The sequence below is a fragment of the Mytilus trossulus genome, chromosome 3, assembly GCF_036588685.1.
Source record: "Mytilus trossulus isolate FHL-02 chromosome 3, PNRI_Mtr1.1.1.hap1, whole genome shotgun sequence".
Lineage (NCBI taxonomy): Eukaryota > Metazoa > Mollusca > Bivalvia > Mytilida > Mytilidae > Mytilus > Mytilus trossulus.
The window spans coordinates 56,944,434-56,959,065 of NC_086375.1; the positions used below are offsets into that span (position 1 = coordinate 56,944,434).

Below are 14,632 nucleotides of genomic sequence, written 5' to 3' on the forward strand. Positions count from 1 at the left end.
ATTAAATGAAATTTTCTTAGAATCTTAGCAATATACTGCCATTATTCACTTTTTATTTGTTTTTTAATTCAGATTTTTGTTATTGCTTTTCTTAAGAATAATGGACTTTTCCATTGCTTTATATGGTGCTAGTATATTATTTTGTTAGCCTTGCTCACAGTACTTCTACTTTAAATTAATGATAAATAATTGAACGTTTTGCTGTACCATACTTTATGTACCTTCCTAAGTTCAGATTGTAATTCAAACAAGCTTTATGAAAAATGTGTCTAAATACTTTTAACATATTATTTTATTCTTCTTTTTCAGGAAAGAATTCCAAACAGACACAAACTGTGAAGGCTCTTCAGTTTGTTGTTGTTTTGTGTGTATTGACATTTGTTGAAAGTGAAAGTCAAGAAGGAACTACTACTGTTAAAACTAAACCATACAAAAGAACTACTAGTATCAGTACTTATGGTAAATTAAATATAAACACTATATTAAACAAATTAGTCATTTAAGTCATCCCTTATAAAAAAAAAAATGTGCATATGTTATTGTTACTACCCATCAAAGAAATGCAAGTGATATCATTTCTATTTTTGAAGGAATTTATATACTGTTTTCTGAATACATGATAGTTTTATAGTTCCATGTAAAATTTGAATTCTGTAAGATAAGGGACAATTCAGTGAAAATTTTCAGCCATTTTTTACTTAAATAATTCAAATATATGTGAAATATGTTCACTTCTTTTGCTTGTAAAATAAGGACTATTGTTTTTCACTCATTGCCCATTATTATATTTTTATAGCAAATTGAGTATTTTCTTCTGGCCACTCTCTTCTGTATTATTTGGAACACTTTTAAATAAAAATATATCAGCACTATATATCAAACCACCATCCTAATAGAATATATGTGTGCACAAATGGAATATCCTGCATTAATCATCCAATGAAAATAAAACCTTATGTTTTGTCTTATCTCACGAGCAACATATTTTTACTTAAATATGCCACACCTGTTACAATATAATTGGTGTATAGACTCGTATTCTATGTCTGTGTTATCCATTTCAGTCAGCTTAATGTCTGGATTACATAGAACTTAGAATATAATCATGTATCTCTGTAAAGATCACAATAAGTGTTCTGCTTTGTATTACTGCAATTATCATTGCTTTAAATGGATTTATGAAATTTCAGAGTTAACTCAAATAAAAAAAAATGTTTAAAAAAGTTTCAAATTATGAATTGATAGAAAACAAATTCTCACTGCATTTTGAATTGAAATTTGTATCCTGTTCACCTTGTATATATTTCCTTTGCAGGCAGCAAGATCACCATGCTTTTCCCTTCCACCTCAATCCGACCCTACCAATCCTCACCTTCCTTCCAGATTTCAGGTATCAACAAAGTGACTACTTTTGTAGATCAGCCATTTGAAGACAGCGGGGATAAGAAATTTCACATCTCACAGAAACCAAATATGGTTAGCAGGGCATTCTCTGTAGACAGCAAACCGACAGGTTTATTAGGGACTATTTTAGGACTAGGAAAGAAGAAGAAAAATGAGTTCATACCATTTACTCAGTCTGAGTTTATTGATAGACTGAAGAAATGGGTGGTGATATCCGTTGACCTAATTGTTTTATCAAGTAAGTTGAAGTAATAAAGATTTTGCTATCACCATTTGGCTCTTTAAACAGTAACATTGTTTAATCATTCCTTTTTATGCCCCACCTACGATAGAGGAGGGGCATTATGTATTCTGGTCTGTGGGTCCCTTCGTCCGTTCGTCCGTTCGTTCGTTCGTCTGTCCAGTTTCAGGTTAAAGTTTTTGGCCGAGGTAGTTTTTGATGAAGTTGAAGTCCAATCAACCTGAAACTTGGAACATGTATATATGTTCCTTGTGATGTGATCTTTCTAATTGTAATATCAAATTAGAGTTCTGACCCCAATTTCATGGTCCACTGAACATAGAAAATGATAGTGTGAGTGGGGCATCTGTGTACTGGGGACACATTATTGTTTTAAATATTGTTGATTATAAATTTTTTCAAGGGTTTGAGTATTAAAATATGCACATTTTATTAATCTGTACTGAAAAAAAAAGTGTATTTTATATTGAAACAGATCTTTTTAAAGTAACTGCTAAGTGGTAAAGAGTGATGGAAGATACCAAAGGGATAGTCAAACTTGTTAGAACAAAACATACTGACAATGCCATGGCTAAAAAAACAAAAGGACAAAACATTCATTTGTATATTCTTTCTTTACATTAAAAAGATAAAAACAAAAAAAGTACAGCAATAACTTTCAAAAATTGCAGAAAACATTTTCAGTTATGTTGAACATAATGAGTAATGAGTAAATAACATTTCTACTAATTGATTACAGAACTTGAAGAAATAAAAAAGACACCTGGCAAAAAGAAACTAAATTTACTGGAAAAATCTGAGCCTATCACCATAGAAACAAAATATATTCGTCGATTATTTGAGTTTCTATACCGAGCATTGGAAGTAACATTGTCTCAGGTAAGATGGAGTGCATATGTATAAACACTTTGATACTGATTTAACTCCTCAGCAATTGATCTGCTAGAGTTTTCAATTGGATAATGTAAATGAGGTTTTTTTTGGCACAGGTGAAAATGTTTTTTTTTATTTTGACAGGTGCAAATATACTCAAATTTGTTTGTGTGCATCATGGGATAAATGATATTGTATATTTTCCTTGCTCTGCAATTTGTTAAATTCATGATTATGAATTTAACAGACCATAGTAAGAATTTCATTTGAAACAAATCTTGGAATAAAATCTCGATATGAAATTTGAATAATTTTCATTTGAAAATGAGGCATGTGCTACTTCATATTTTATGAATGACATTTTCTTAATGGTTTAAAATTTAAGCTACATTGCAAATCTGAATATGGTGTCATTGATGAGTTTCTTTACTTATATTTTATTCCTAAATTTCAGGACAGGATATTACCAAGAAAAGAGAAGAATTTGATCATGTGGGGAGCTAAAGATATTGTACGAGTTCAGGTACATTTGTTTCTATGTTTTTATGGTTTTATAATAGTACAGTTGTATCAATCTGTGGACACATAGGTATCTTTGTTGTCACATTTGTTGCAGTTGACAAATCTTTGTAGCATTTAAAAGCTGTTTTTTGGTGTTAAAAATAAGGCTAATATATTAAGTTTTGGTAAGTTTTGTATCAGGTTAAGGTTGTGGGCTATCATTGGCGGATCCAGAGGGGTTCAAGGGGTTGGAACCCCCCTTTTTTTGCCAAATCAATGCATTTGAATGGGAGCACATAGTTTGAACCCCCCCCCTTTACTCTGGGTTGGGAACCCCCCCTTTTTCAAATGGCTGGATCCGCCCCTGACTATGGTATTTATCCATGAATTTTGTAGTCAAATCAACTTAAAACTTAAAACTGATGTGCATTATGTAAAATGCTTTTAATTCATGACTTGCAGGGTTCACTGAAAAATGGAAAATATGGTATTGTGGACACAGCGTTGTGTTCTATAAATTTTTGTATTTGAAAAAAAATGATTATCAAGTATAATTATTATAAAAACTAAAATGTTTATTGTTTTTATTTTTGATCATTTGAACTCTGATTGATAGTTGTTCATAGGCAATCATAGTAGATGCATGTATTTTACATTTTACACTTTTATCATTGCATTCATCCAAACATTAACTTTACAGATTGGTCGATTGATGACGTTTATGTTATCACCAAGATGTCAGTTTGACGACAGAACATTCTTGTTATCTTACATCCAAGGAGAACTTAGGGGCAGAGAAATACTCAGAACTGTGTTGTCAACAAACTCAGAAGTGGTGAGTACCAGTGGGCGATCTGAAGAATCTTATTGCCAATATAAAAGTCTTTACTCAGACATTTTAAAACTTATACAAGAAAATCCTTATCAGTTTTGAAACAGAACTAAAAGCTTTTATGGATTGAGTACTGGGTAATAGTTTGGACTGTTTACAATAGATTCAGAATTGGTGAAGTATGAGTAGAGAAATATTCAAGACAGTTTTAGAAATAAACAATTCAAGAAAGAAGGATCAAAAGTATAATAATGACTCAGAAAGGAAATTCTCTTCTTCCATAATTATGAACAAAAGGAGTTTTGATAACGAAGACGGAATAAGTTTTTCCCTATGTTTGTTCATTTTATTTCCATTAATGCATCTAATATGACCTTAGATTAGGATGGTTAAATCTTTATTTAAAAATGAAAAATGGATCCTAATTATAAAATAGGGACATTTAAGTGACGTGTTTATTAGGCCACGGTTTTTTAATTTGTTGGTTTACGGATTTTCTCCATGAAAAAGTCGGGTCGGTCGGTCGGAAAAAAAAAAGAAAAAAAAGATCTTTCAAGACAGAAAACTGATATGCAAAATAAAAATATATTTCACCTTTCTAATATATGTTTGTCATACTATTTTTTCATCGTTCTTGAATTTTAGTTTGATAATTATTATTGCTCAGCTGTAAACATCGCATGACATTGTCTAATAATTTCCCGTAAAAAAAAAGGGGGGGGGGGGGGGGGGGGGTACACTGACAAAGACGAAATTAAATCGTCAAATCACAAACAAGAAAAACAGATTCACGTCAGTTATTTGACTTAGCTTTTAATCAAAACTTGGTGAAAAATAATAAGCACGAAAACTGATAAAGAAAAAAAAAGTAAAAACGTCGTACGAAAATAAGTTTCAACACACGTGTCAAAAACGTAATAGACTCGTCCATTGGAAAAACGAGAATATCAGGTTAAATAATCTGTTGTCATGCATTCCCGTTTTTTATCCAAATGGACGATATTTTTTTTATTATCTATGAAACAAGAAAATATCAAATGATTTGTTAAAATTCAGTATTTTAACTTGATGTCTTGAACTTCCACCTGTCCACATTTGGACAAGTCTATTTATATGAGAACATGCATCTTACGGACTGGTGACAAATAAGGGAAACGAACTTATTGTGTTATTGGTTTTAAACACAGGTTTCGTTCCGCAAAATTATTTGCGCAAACAACATTTCAAGGTCATTAATAATTGATTTGTCTATTTTTAGAAACGTAAACTGAAAGTTTCATTTTTCACAACAGAAAGTGTCATCACTTCTGTTAGTGATTAATGCATTTTATTTCATAAAAAAGGATATTTTAATTTTTTTTCAGGGATAATGCATTTCTTAGGGTCGGCGAGAATAAAAAAAAGCCTGAAAATTCGATTTTATTTTTATTTTGGAAATCGGCAAAATCGGGTCGGCGGATCCGGATCGTAAACCAACAAATTAAAAAATCCTGGCCTTAAATGGCAAATCTTGACAATGTAATATATTTTTAAGATTGACTTAGAAACCTAGAAAAATAATAACATAGTTTATCAAAAAAAGACAATTAATATGATTACAAAAAATTATAATATCTGTAATTTATTTTTAAAGGGAACAGAAATGGGTTTCCATATCTATGACTTGTGCACATCATGGAAAGATTGGTTAATCAGTCAACAAAGGGATTACGCTCTTCAGTTTCTCAATATACTCAAATCAGAGAAATTTACAGTATTCTCACCGAGTGCTGCACTTACAGAAACCCAGATTGTACAACTTAATGATGTGAGTACATTTGTGGTGAATGTAAAACTCATGTAAGATTTGACCTTTGTCACTACCAATTTGAGACTATTTTATATTTTAATGGAAAATATCATTTTCCAACTCAAATAGAGATGTACATTTTAGGATTTTTAATCAGAAAAAAAGATACCAGACCTTGGTGTGTTTATTTTTTTCTTTTTATACAGCAATTATCTTTTGAATCTTTTAAACAGTTGGTAAAATCATTTTATTATTTAAAATGGAAAGAAAAATGAGTCGGTGTTCTTTTTTTCAATGTGTATTTTCATATTCATGATTCAAATATTGTATCTTATATAGTATAAGAGATATAACAATGATATAAACTATTTTGTAGGAGAGACGTTTAATGGCATCAAAATTGGAACTAGGAAGAGAAAACTTAAGAAAGAAGAAGAAACCAATATATGATAGGTATTTTTTTATTTTTCAGTTTTGAGAATACTACTAAAATAAAAAGGTTAAATTGTTATTTTCAATAAGGCCAACAATTAAATAGTAGAAAGTAGTAAAGCAAGTCTATTAGACTTTCTGAAAGTCATTCAAAAATTTCAATGTGGAAAAACTCCATAACATGCCAGTAAAACATGATATTTTTAAGGACAGAAAGCTGATACTTCTGGTCAAAAAATTATGTTTATGTCATTTCCCTACATTCACCATAGTGAATATGTGCCTTATAATGTCATGGAACAGAAATTCTGATAATGAAAGTAACAATATTCTCCACAAGAAAAAATATTACAGAATACAGGGTAAAATATATTTGTTCCAAAAAGAACCTATATTATCACATTGTTATAATAATTTTCCCAGGGATTTTCTATTAAGCGGAGAAAAATATACATAAAGATTACAACATTAAAATGTGAGAATTTTTTTTTCTAATATTGATGTTTATATGCAGATTAAAAACAAAAAATGAAAAGTTATATCAAGAATTGTCAAAGCAAGCCATGGATGTCACACAGAATGTTACTCAGTTACAAACTCATGAAAGAAACAAAATGATTGAGCATGTCAAGAAAAAGATGACAGAAAAAATACAGATAAAGAAAATGTGGCAGGAACTTGTACAGAATCTCACACATGAAAGGTAGCTAGAATTATGATATATATTAAGAACAAATCTGATAATTAACCATTTCTTGTACAAATGTTACATATACTGATGTAATGTTCAAGTGTATGAATCCTCCCTGTATAATCTGAACATTTTAAAACTAATCTGAGAAGCATGAAACACAGGTTGCAGTAAGGAATCATGTTTCAACAAAATGCATATTAATTTTTTTTTAAATTTTCACAGAATGTTTTAAGATTTATATCCTCTCAACTATGTTCTACTTTTTGACACATGATATGCATAATATTATTAAAAGTTAATATCAAACATAATTTTGTGTGTTTTGTGTTCAAATGTTTAAAGAAAGTCAATTAAGAATGTGAACTTTACTTAAAAATTTGTAAATTATTTTTTACCAGGGCAGTATGGCATTGCCAAAAGTCTTATCCAAAATCATGGCAGTTAGATCCAACAGAGGGTCCTGGTCGTGTTAGAAAGAGATTGAAGAGATGTCATCTGGGACTGAACCCAAGATTTCTACTGACACAACAGAGAGAGAAATTAGGTATTAAAACAACTCATTTTATCTGTAAGATTCTAATTTATTTTATGACTGTAGAGTAATTTATTTTGTTAGTTGTTGAAGCATTGGGATTGTTCTCCCTTTCAAAGATTTAATCAAATTTGGTCTTTTTCAGAAGATAGTATCAAAACTGGTAATGTCTATAAAAATTTAAGGCTAATTCTAAGAAGCTTTTGTTAAAACATTTCTTTTGCTAATTTCTTTAAGGCTTTGCCATTAATAGCGATCTTAGATACACGCTTTATTCATTCTGATTTTTCTTATGTCTGCTCAGTTTGTTAGGAAAGTGTACTAGGGCTACACATTTTGCTCTACTACTGCATAGTGATGGCCAGGTTCTATTGGTAGAGTACATGTAAGCTGGAGTACCTCACAATTTTGTTAATTATGATGGGGGTTGAGCTTGCCTCACATGAGAGGGTTTGAACTAATAACCTCAGTGTTGACAGGAAAGTAGTGATAGTGACAATTCATCAGAACAAATGGTTACAGTTTATGATTGAGCCTAAACAAGAATTAGGTTTATTCCTCATATAATCAATGATGATCTTCATGCTTTTATTCAGACTATTTATGCAGACTTATATTAACTATACTAGCTTGCTTAAACTCATTTGTGTTCCAAATAATTGCTTATGGTAATTAATCTGATCCTATGTAAAAAAAAATCTCATAAATCAAATTTGATTTAATGAATGATAATTATTAAAAGAAATCACCTTAATTTTAACACTTTTTGTAGAAGAAAAAAAATGTAATTTATTTCAATAGACTGTGCATAATAAACTTTCAAGGTACAATGTTGAAAACATTAAGGAACATTCTCAATGTAAGTTTATTGTCTACAATTTCTACCACTTTCTACAACCTTTAATATTATTGGTTATTGTTTTACAGAAGCTGAGAATATTGACCCACCATTGATTTATTTGTTTGAAGATGACCATCAAATGTCAGACTCAGCAGCACTTATATATCAGCTCTATAGGAATGAAAAAATACAGTAAGTGTTTAGCAATACTAAAATGTTCAAAATTCAGGTAACGTAAGGGTACCCAAATTGCACCGTGTACCCAAATTGCACCTATTTAGAAAAAAATAGCCACGGAAATCTTACAAGATTTCCTAGAGACTTAAAAATTTGTATTTTTATGATTTGATACTATGCACGTCTTTCAACATAGGTAAACATATTTAGATATACACAAAACGTTCACAGTATTTATCAACAGGTGGACTGTTTACTGAAAAAAACAAAATGTACGAAAACGTCAGCATGCGACGTCATCAAAACGTCATCTTTTTAAAATTAGCAAATACAATATATTATAAGTATTTATTTCGTAAAATATGAAGAGTAAGCATAGACTAATATCCAATTGTTCAAAATATTTGAAGAAATTAAGCAAAAGCTCGGTTATTAGACTTTTGACGATGTGAATTAAAGCATGGATGCAATTTGGGTACTCCTCATTACAGAATCATGGACAGTTTGTATGTTGATTCAAACCCATTTTTTTATGACTCAAAATGGGATTAAAAATTAAATTGGTGTACCTATACAATAAAGAAGGATAGGGCTACAAAATAGACACATTAATGACATTTATTTCTTGATCATACAAAAACGAAGGTGAAAAAACTGTCAAAATAGGTGCAATTTGGGTACCGTCACGTTAAGTTAAATAGTGAAAAATTTCTTTATTTTTTTCAAATTTATTCACAGAGGATCTGAGAAAAAATTAAAATGCATACATTGTGCAAGTTTAAAGATATCTTGTAATTTTATTGAAAGTACCAGTATATAAATAAAATTTACATATCTAGCAAAGATATATTTGTATTTGTATACTTGATGACAAGCAGAGTTTTTGATGTTGATTATTCTGAAGTTTGGGAGCTGAAAACTAATTTTTATGCCCCACCTACGATAGTAGAGGGTCATTATGTTTTTTCTGGTCTGTGGCTCTGTTCATCCATTCGTTCTTCCGTTTGTCCCACGTGAGGTTTAAGTTTTTGGTCAAGGTAGTTTTTGATGAACCTGAAGTCCAATCAACTTGAAACTTAGTACACATGTTTCCTATAGTATAATCTTTCTAATTTCAAGGTCAAATTAGATTTTTACCTGATTTCATGGTCCATTGAACATGCCAAATGATAGTGCGAGTGGGGCATCCATGTACTTTGGACACATTCTTGTTAATCCTCAAATAAAAGGTCTGATAACTGTCTTTTACTTCAAATTATGAGTTGCTGTTGAATTGCTCACCAGATTATTGTGAAATTACTAACCTTGTGAATAAATGTCTATGTTTGTAATAATGGTTCACTCAAGCATAAAAATGTCATTGTTTGTATTTTGATAAAGAGGTTCTATGTTCCACGTCATTGCAACTAAATATATAGTGTATTAATTATATTCAAAGAAACTTGATTCCATTATGGGAACAGCTTTATTTAAAAACAGAGTGGATATTTAAGCTTGATGTAGGCATGTTGACACTTATTGATAAATGTGTTGTGTTGAAATATGCTATCTAAAATTAATAACTACATTTTCATGGGAATTTTTTTTTTTACACAAAATATGATTACTTATGGTAAATGTAAAGATGATATAGTTGAAAGCAAGAATATACTTGTTTAATTTCAGACACACTTGTAAATGTACTGCAGTTGCCCCTAACAGCCAAAGTAAAGGAGAATTACTTGTAGGTAAGGTACCTTACAGTATGTGGTTGTATCCAAAACAATATATTATGATGTGGCATTAAACAATGTTCATTCAATTGAAATGTCTTTATTTTGAGTTGCATTTTTAAAAGTAACAGTTAATCAAAGCCACTTGTATTGTAATTCACTGAACATGGATATTTGATAAGTGTTAGTGGGCATGGTGTCCTATTGAAACATATATTATTGTTTTTTTTAAGTTTTTATCTAAACTAATTTAAATCCTTGCTTGACATTACTATTTTGTGATCTTATCGTAAATTGATCTCTTTATTAGGTGAGAACTCCGTGTTTTTTGTTGCTGATGAAGCCATCACTGATGCAAACTACACACAAGTGTTGCTAGGCAACAAAGACCAGTTATCCATGACCTGGCCTTATGATGAAATCAGAGAGATTCATAAAAGATGGTACCAGTTGAGGGACAGTGCACTTGAAATATTTCATACCAATGGGAAAACTTGTTTACTTGCATGTGAACACAAACAGGTACATTATAAAATCAGAAGAGATCTTTTTGACCATGGAAAAAATAGTAGATAAATTTTCTAAATGATACCTTTCGGGAAAATTAGATTCTATGCAGATTTTAAAATCCTGATCTTCAGAGTTTTAAAAAAACAAGTTAGAATGAATAAAAGGCAGATACATGCAGCATAAGGCTTTCCCCTTTACAAACCACAGATCTTAAATCATTTCTAGGCTCATAATATTTCATTACACAAATGTCTTTACACAGTAAAATATCAAACTTAATCAAATAACTTTCTCTGTATCAATTATCTTGTTGTACAAGAAGTGATTGTTTTATTTTGTGTGGTATTATTGAATAAAATTTGCATATTAAATTGAAATACAAGGGGAAAAAAGAATTTTAATGAATGAAAAAAATTGTGATTTTTTGTTTTGTTTTAGGAGAGAGATGATCTCTATGAGAGGTTTATGAAGTTTGAGTTATCTAACTATGTACAGACAGAAAACATTGAGGATATAACAAGAATGTGGAAGGACAGTCTGATGACAAACTATGATTATCTTACACACCTAAACAAATTAGCTGGAAGATCATTTAATGATTTAATGCAGTACCCTGTATTTCCTTTCATTCTCAAAGATTATGTTAGCGAAAAACTTAATTTACTTAAAGGCGACTGTTATAGGTAAGGAGATTGAAGTCAAATGGTAAAATTGTGAAGATTTCAGTAATTTAGCATGACTTAATTATGCTATCATATGATATATGTGCATTGTATTGTCAAAAAAGCCCATATTTATGTAACAGAAGTATTCTACTTTTTAACAATTAGCTATAAAGTTACGTTTTAACAATTTTGTAAAACTGCTATATTTTTGGGGCCAAAAAGGGGTCTTACTGGACCTACTCCTTTGAAAATCAGAAATAATCAAAAACATGAAAACTACATATAATCGGTTTTCAGTAACTTGCTTTATATTACAGAGATTTTTCTAAGCCAATATCTGTACAAGATGAAAGCAAGGAGAGGAAATATAAAGATAACTATGAGGTATTTTTTTCTTTTTAGATATGTTTAAATGTGTACATGAAATCTTACCTCCCTATCATAGTTACTTACGTTAAAAGTACAAAGTATTAAAACATTTACCCTTTTGCAGAGAATATTCAGTTTTCCACTACTAGTATAGGCAAAAGACTTTCAATAACTGTAGGGAAATTATTTGTGTTTAAGGTGAAACCTGTTTTTCTGAATGTTGTTGTATATTTGAGCTTGCATTCCAGATGTTTTAGGAACTTTTGATGGCATATTCTGAACAAGCTAAGATGTGAAATTTGTCATCATTATTGTCTGACATGCAAACAAACTATAATTATGAAGTTGATATAAAGGATAACCAAGAATTGAGAGTACTTTTTTATCACCTAAAGAGATGAGATATGTACTGAGTGAAGAAACTTTTAGTATTTTATTCCTTTTATATTTTGTTTTAAAACAGGCATTAAAGGCAGAGTTTGAGAGATATGATGATCAGTCTACTATCGGAGTTGGACCATACCATTATGGCAGCCATTATTCCAACAGTGGGATTGTATTACACTTTCTTGTTAGACTACCTCCATACACCAAAATGTTTGTCAGTTATCAAGGTATGTAACAGTACTCGAATGTTAATGTATTTTTATTGCACATTTTTATGCCCCCACTGTAGGGTAGGGGCACATTATGTTTTACCCTTATAAAAATAAAGAGATGTGGTATGATTGCCAATGAGACAACTATCCACCAAAGTTCAAATAAAAATTGTTGTCTATTCTCTAATAACTTACCAAATGTTATGAAAGTAATACACAACTTATTGCCACAAAACACAAATCAAGTTTGAGTTTGAGTGGCGTCACTTTTACCTTTCTAGAGTTATGACCTTTACAAATGCAAAAATTTCTGAATTGTTCTTTCTCATTCTTTATTTTAAGTTTCTCTCAACCAAATGTTATGAAATTTATACACATTGCTTATTACAAAAACACTCAAGTCATGAAGGAACTTAGTAGCATCACTTTTATGGTTCTTGAATTATGTCCCTTTATAAAGTTATATGCAAGTGGGGGCATCATATGTGTCCCATGAACACATTCTCTATTTATTTTTTACAGCTTTTCCAGAAGTCTTCCTAAAGTTTTTACTACAATTATTCTGTTCAAACTATACTATGCTTTTTAATAACAGGAAGAACCCAATATTCTAGTATGAAAATATTCCCACAGATTGTCAACAAAAATAATATTTTATAAGAAAAAAAAGTTTTCTCACATGAATTTTAAGCTTAAACAGTTAATAAGTTCAGAGAGGGTAGTTCTATCTTACAAATGAATCATTGTATTACACAGTTTTAGTATTATTCATTCATTTGTTTCAGTACAAAAGTTAAAAAAAAGAATTATGCTTCTATCTATGTATCACAGGCTTTTAATTATACTAATTTTATGGTTTTTGTTTTCAAGACAATAACTTTGATATACCAGATAGAACATTTCACAACATGGAGACCTGTTGGAGATTAGCTAGCTCTCAGTCAACAACAGACTTTAAAGAAATGATCCCTGAATTCTTCTTTTTCCCAGAGTTTCTCAGGAATTTTGAAGGCATGTTATTTATTTATTACATACTTGATGAATTCTATTCAGTTATTAAAATATGCTATTGATGGTATTTTCAAGAATGAAGAAAATAAATGAATTACCGTAGTGAAAATTTTGAAGTTTTGTTTTGATTGCATCTATTTCATTTTGTAATTTTAAAGATTTAATGGGAACTGAATTTAGTTCAAAGTTGAAAACATATAGACATTCCTATCTAAACAAAATAGAATTGTTAAAACAGTTTAAATCCAAATTCAATAAGCTGGCAAAGTTAAGAATTTGAGAAACTTTAACATAATAGATTTCTTTTTTTAAAGGTTTTGACTTTGGTAAGAGACAGAACAATGAAGAGGTATCAGATGTTACTTTACCGGCCTGGTGTAAAGATAATCCACGATTGTTTATAATGATTTTACGTCAGGCCTTGGAATCAGATTACGTCAGACAAAACCTCCATAACTGGATAGATCTAGTGTTTGGTTATAAACAGCAAGGAGAGGCAGCAATAAAGGCTGTTAATGTATTTCATCCAGCTGTAAGTAGCCATTGTTATAGTGATTATAAAGTATAAGTTTTGTTTTCTTAAACTATGAAAGTTGAGGAACAAAATGCAATTTCTTTTTTTTATGCATGTATGGTTTGTTGAATCAGTTGAAAGCAAATATGACATAAGGTTTATGCATGCTGTTGCTTTCATGCTAACATAACAGTTGCATTTGAGTTTATTGAAAATCAGAATAAAAATCTACTTCTTGAGCCCTACTACTCTTAGTTGAAACCATATACTGGAAGGATTCTTTTAAAGTGTTAACTGAGTGCTGCAGTTTAAATTTTATTTTACCAGCCAGGCTGATAAATAGCAAGGGACAATTGTTTTTTTTTTATTTCTATGAAAACTATACAGAAATAACTTCTTTCAAAAGGATTTCATGACTCAACCCTCCTACCAGATAATTAAGGTTATATCAAGCACATTTACTGTAATTTCAGACATACTTTGGTATCAATGTGGATGGTGTCCAAGATAGACTGAAGAGACAGGCCCTGAAGACCATGGTCAATACATATGGTCAGACCCCTAAACAACTGTTCCGACATCCACATCCACCAGGAAGTATTGTTAGAGAGAGTATGTCGAAAGTAATCTCCCAGTTAGTACAGCAGTCGTATAGTGTCAGTGTTGAGAAAGATTTTGATCATGGCTTTGTCTATGTAGTAAGTAGCAATGCAACAACAATGAACTTTATCATTTATGACTAGTCAGTGAAATATGTATAGCTTATACAAACACGATTAGTTGGTATTTTGATAAGATATATAATGTTGCTACCAATAAGACTTGTCTTTACTATCATATCAAAAATAGATTTAAGGGAGAATAAGTGGTTTCAGTAGAACTTATGGAAATAGTTTATGTTTGATTTAAGCATGATGACAAAAATTTACCTTGCTA

General features: G+C 30.4%; 1 protein-coding gene across 4 annotated transcripts in view; it reads left to right on the top strand.

Moving 5' to 3' along the window:
- The window catches only part of LOC134711928 (lysosomal-trafficking regulator-like), a 68,448-nt gene that overhangs the window by 44,239 nt on the left and 9,577 nt on the right, over nucleotides 1-14,632 (top strand). For 3 of the 4 annotated variants that reach the window (XM_063572943.1, XM_063572947.1, XM_063572946.1), the window contains 19 exons: nucleotides 310-459; nucleotides 1,316-1,642; nucleotides 2,385-2,524; nucleotides 2,973-3,041; nucleotides 3,720-3,854; nucleotides 5,485-5,658; nucleotides 6,017-6,093; nucleotides 6,587-6,775; nucleotides 7,165-7,310; nucleotides 7,444-7,461; nucleotides 8,226-8,331; nucleotides 9,982-10,043; nucleotides 10,339-10,550; nucleotides 10,977-11,221; nucleotides 11,521-11,587; nucleotides 12,036-12,186; nucleotides 13,042-13,182; nucleotides 13,497-13,714; nucleotides 14,170-14,394. In XM_063572943.1, the coding sequence (XP_063429013.1) occupies nucleotides 310-459; nucleotides 1,316-1,642; nucleotides 2,385-2,524; nucleotides 2,973-3,041; nucleotides 3,720-3,854; nucleotides 5,485-5,658; nucleotides 6,017-6,093; nucleotides 6,587-6,775; nucleotides 7,165-7,310; nucleotides 7,444-7,461; nucleotides 8,226-8,331; nucleotides 9,982-10,043; nucleotides 10,339-10,550; nucleotides 10,977-11,221; nucleotides 11,521-11,587; nucleotides 12,036-12,186; nucleotides 13,042-13,182; nucleotides 13,497-13,714; nucleotides 14,170-14,394 (2,852 nt within the window). The remainder of the gene's footprint in view (nucleotides 1-309; nucleotides 460-1,315; nucleotides 1,643-2,384; nucleotides 2,525-2,972; nucleotides 3,042-3,719; nucleotides 3,855-5,484; nucleotides 5,659-6,016; nucleotides 6,094-6,586; nucleotides 6,776-7,164; nucleotides 7,311-7,443; nucleotides 7,462-8,225; nucleotides 8,332-9,981; nucleotides 10,044-10,338; nucleotides 10,551-10,976; nucleotides 11,222-11,520; nucleotides 11,588-12,035; nucleotides 12,187-13,041; nucleotides 13,183-13,496; nucleotides 13,715-14,169; nucleotides 14,395-14,632) is intronic. The other variant, XM_063572945.1, reaches the window with a different exon arrangement.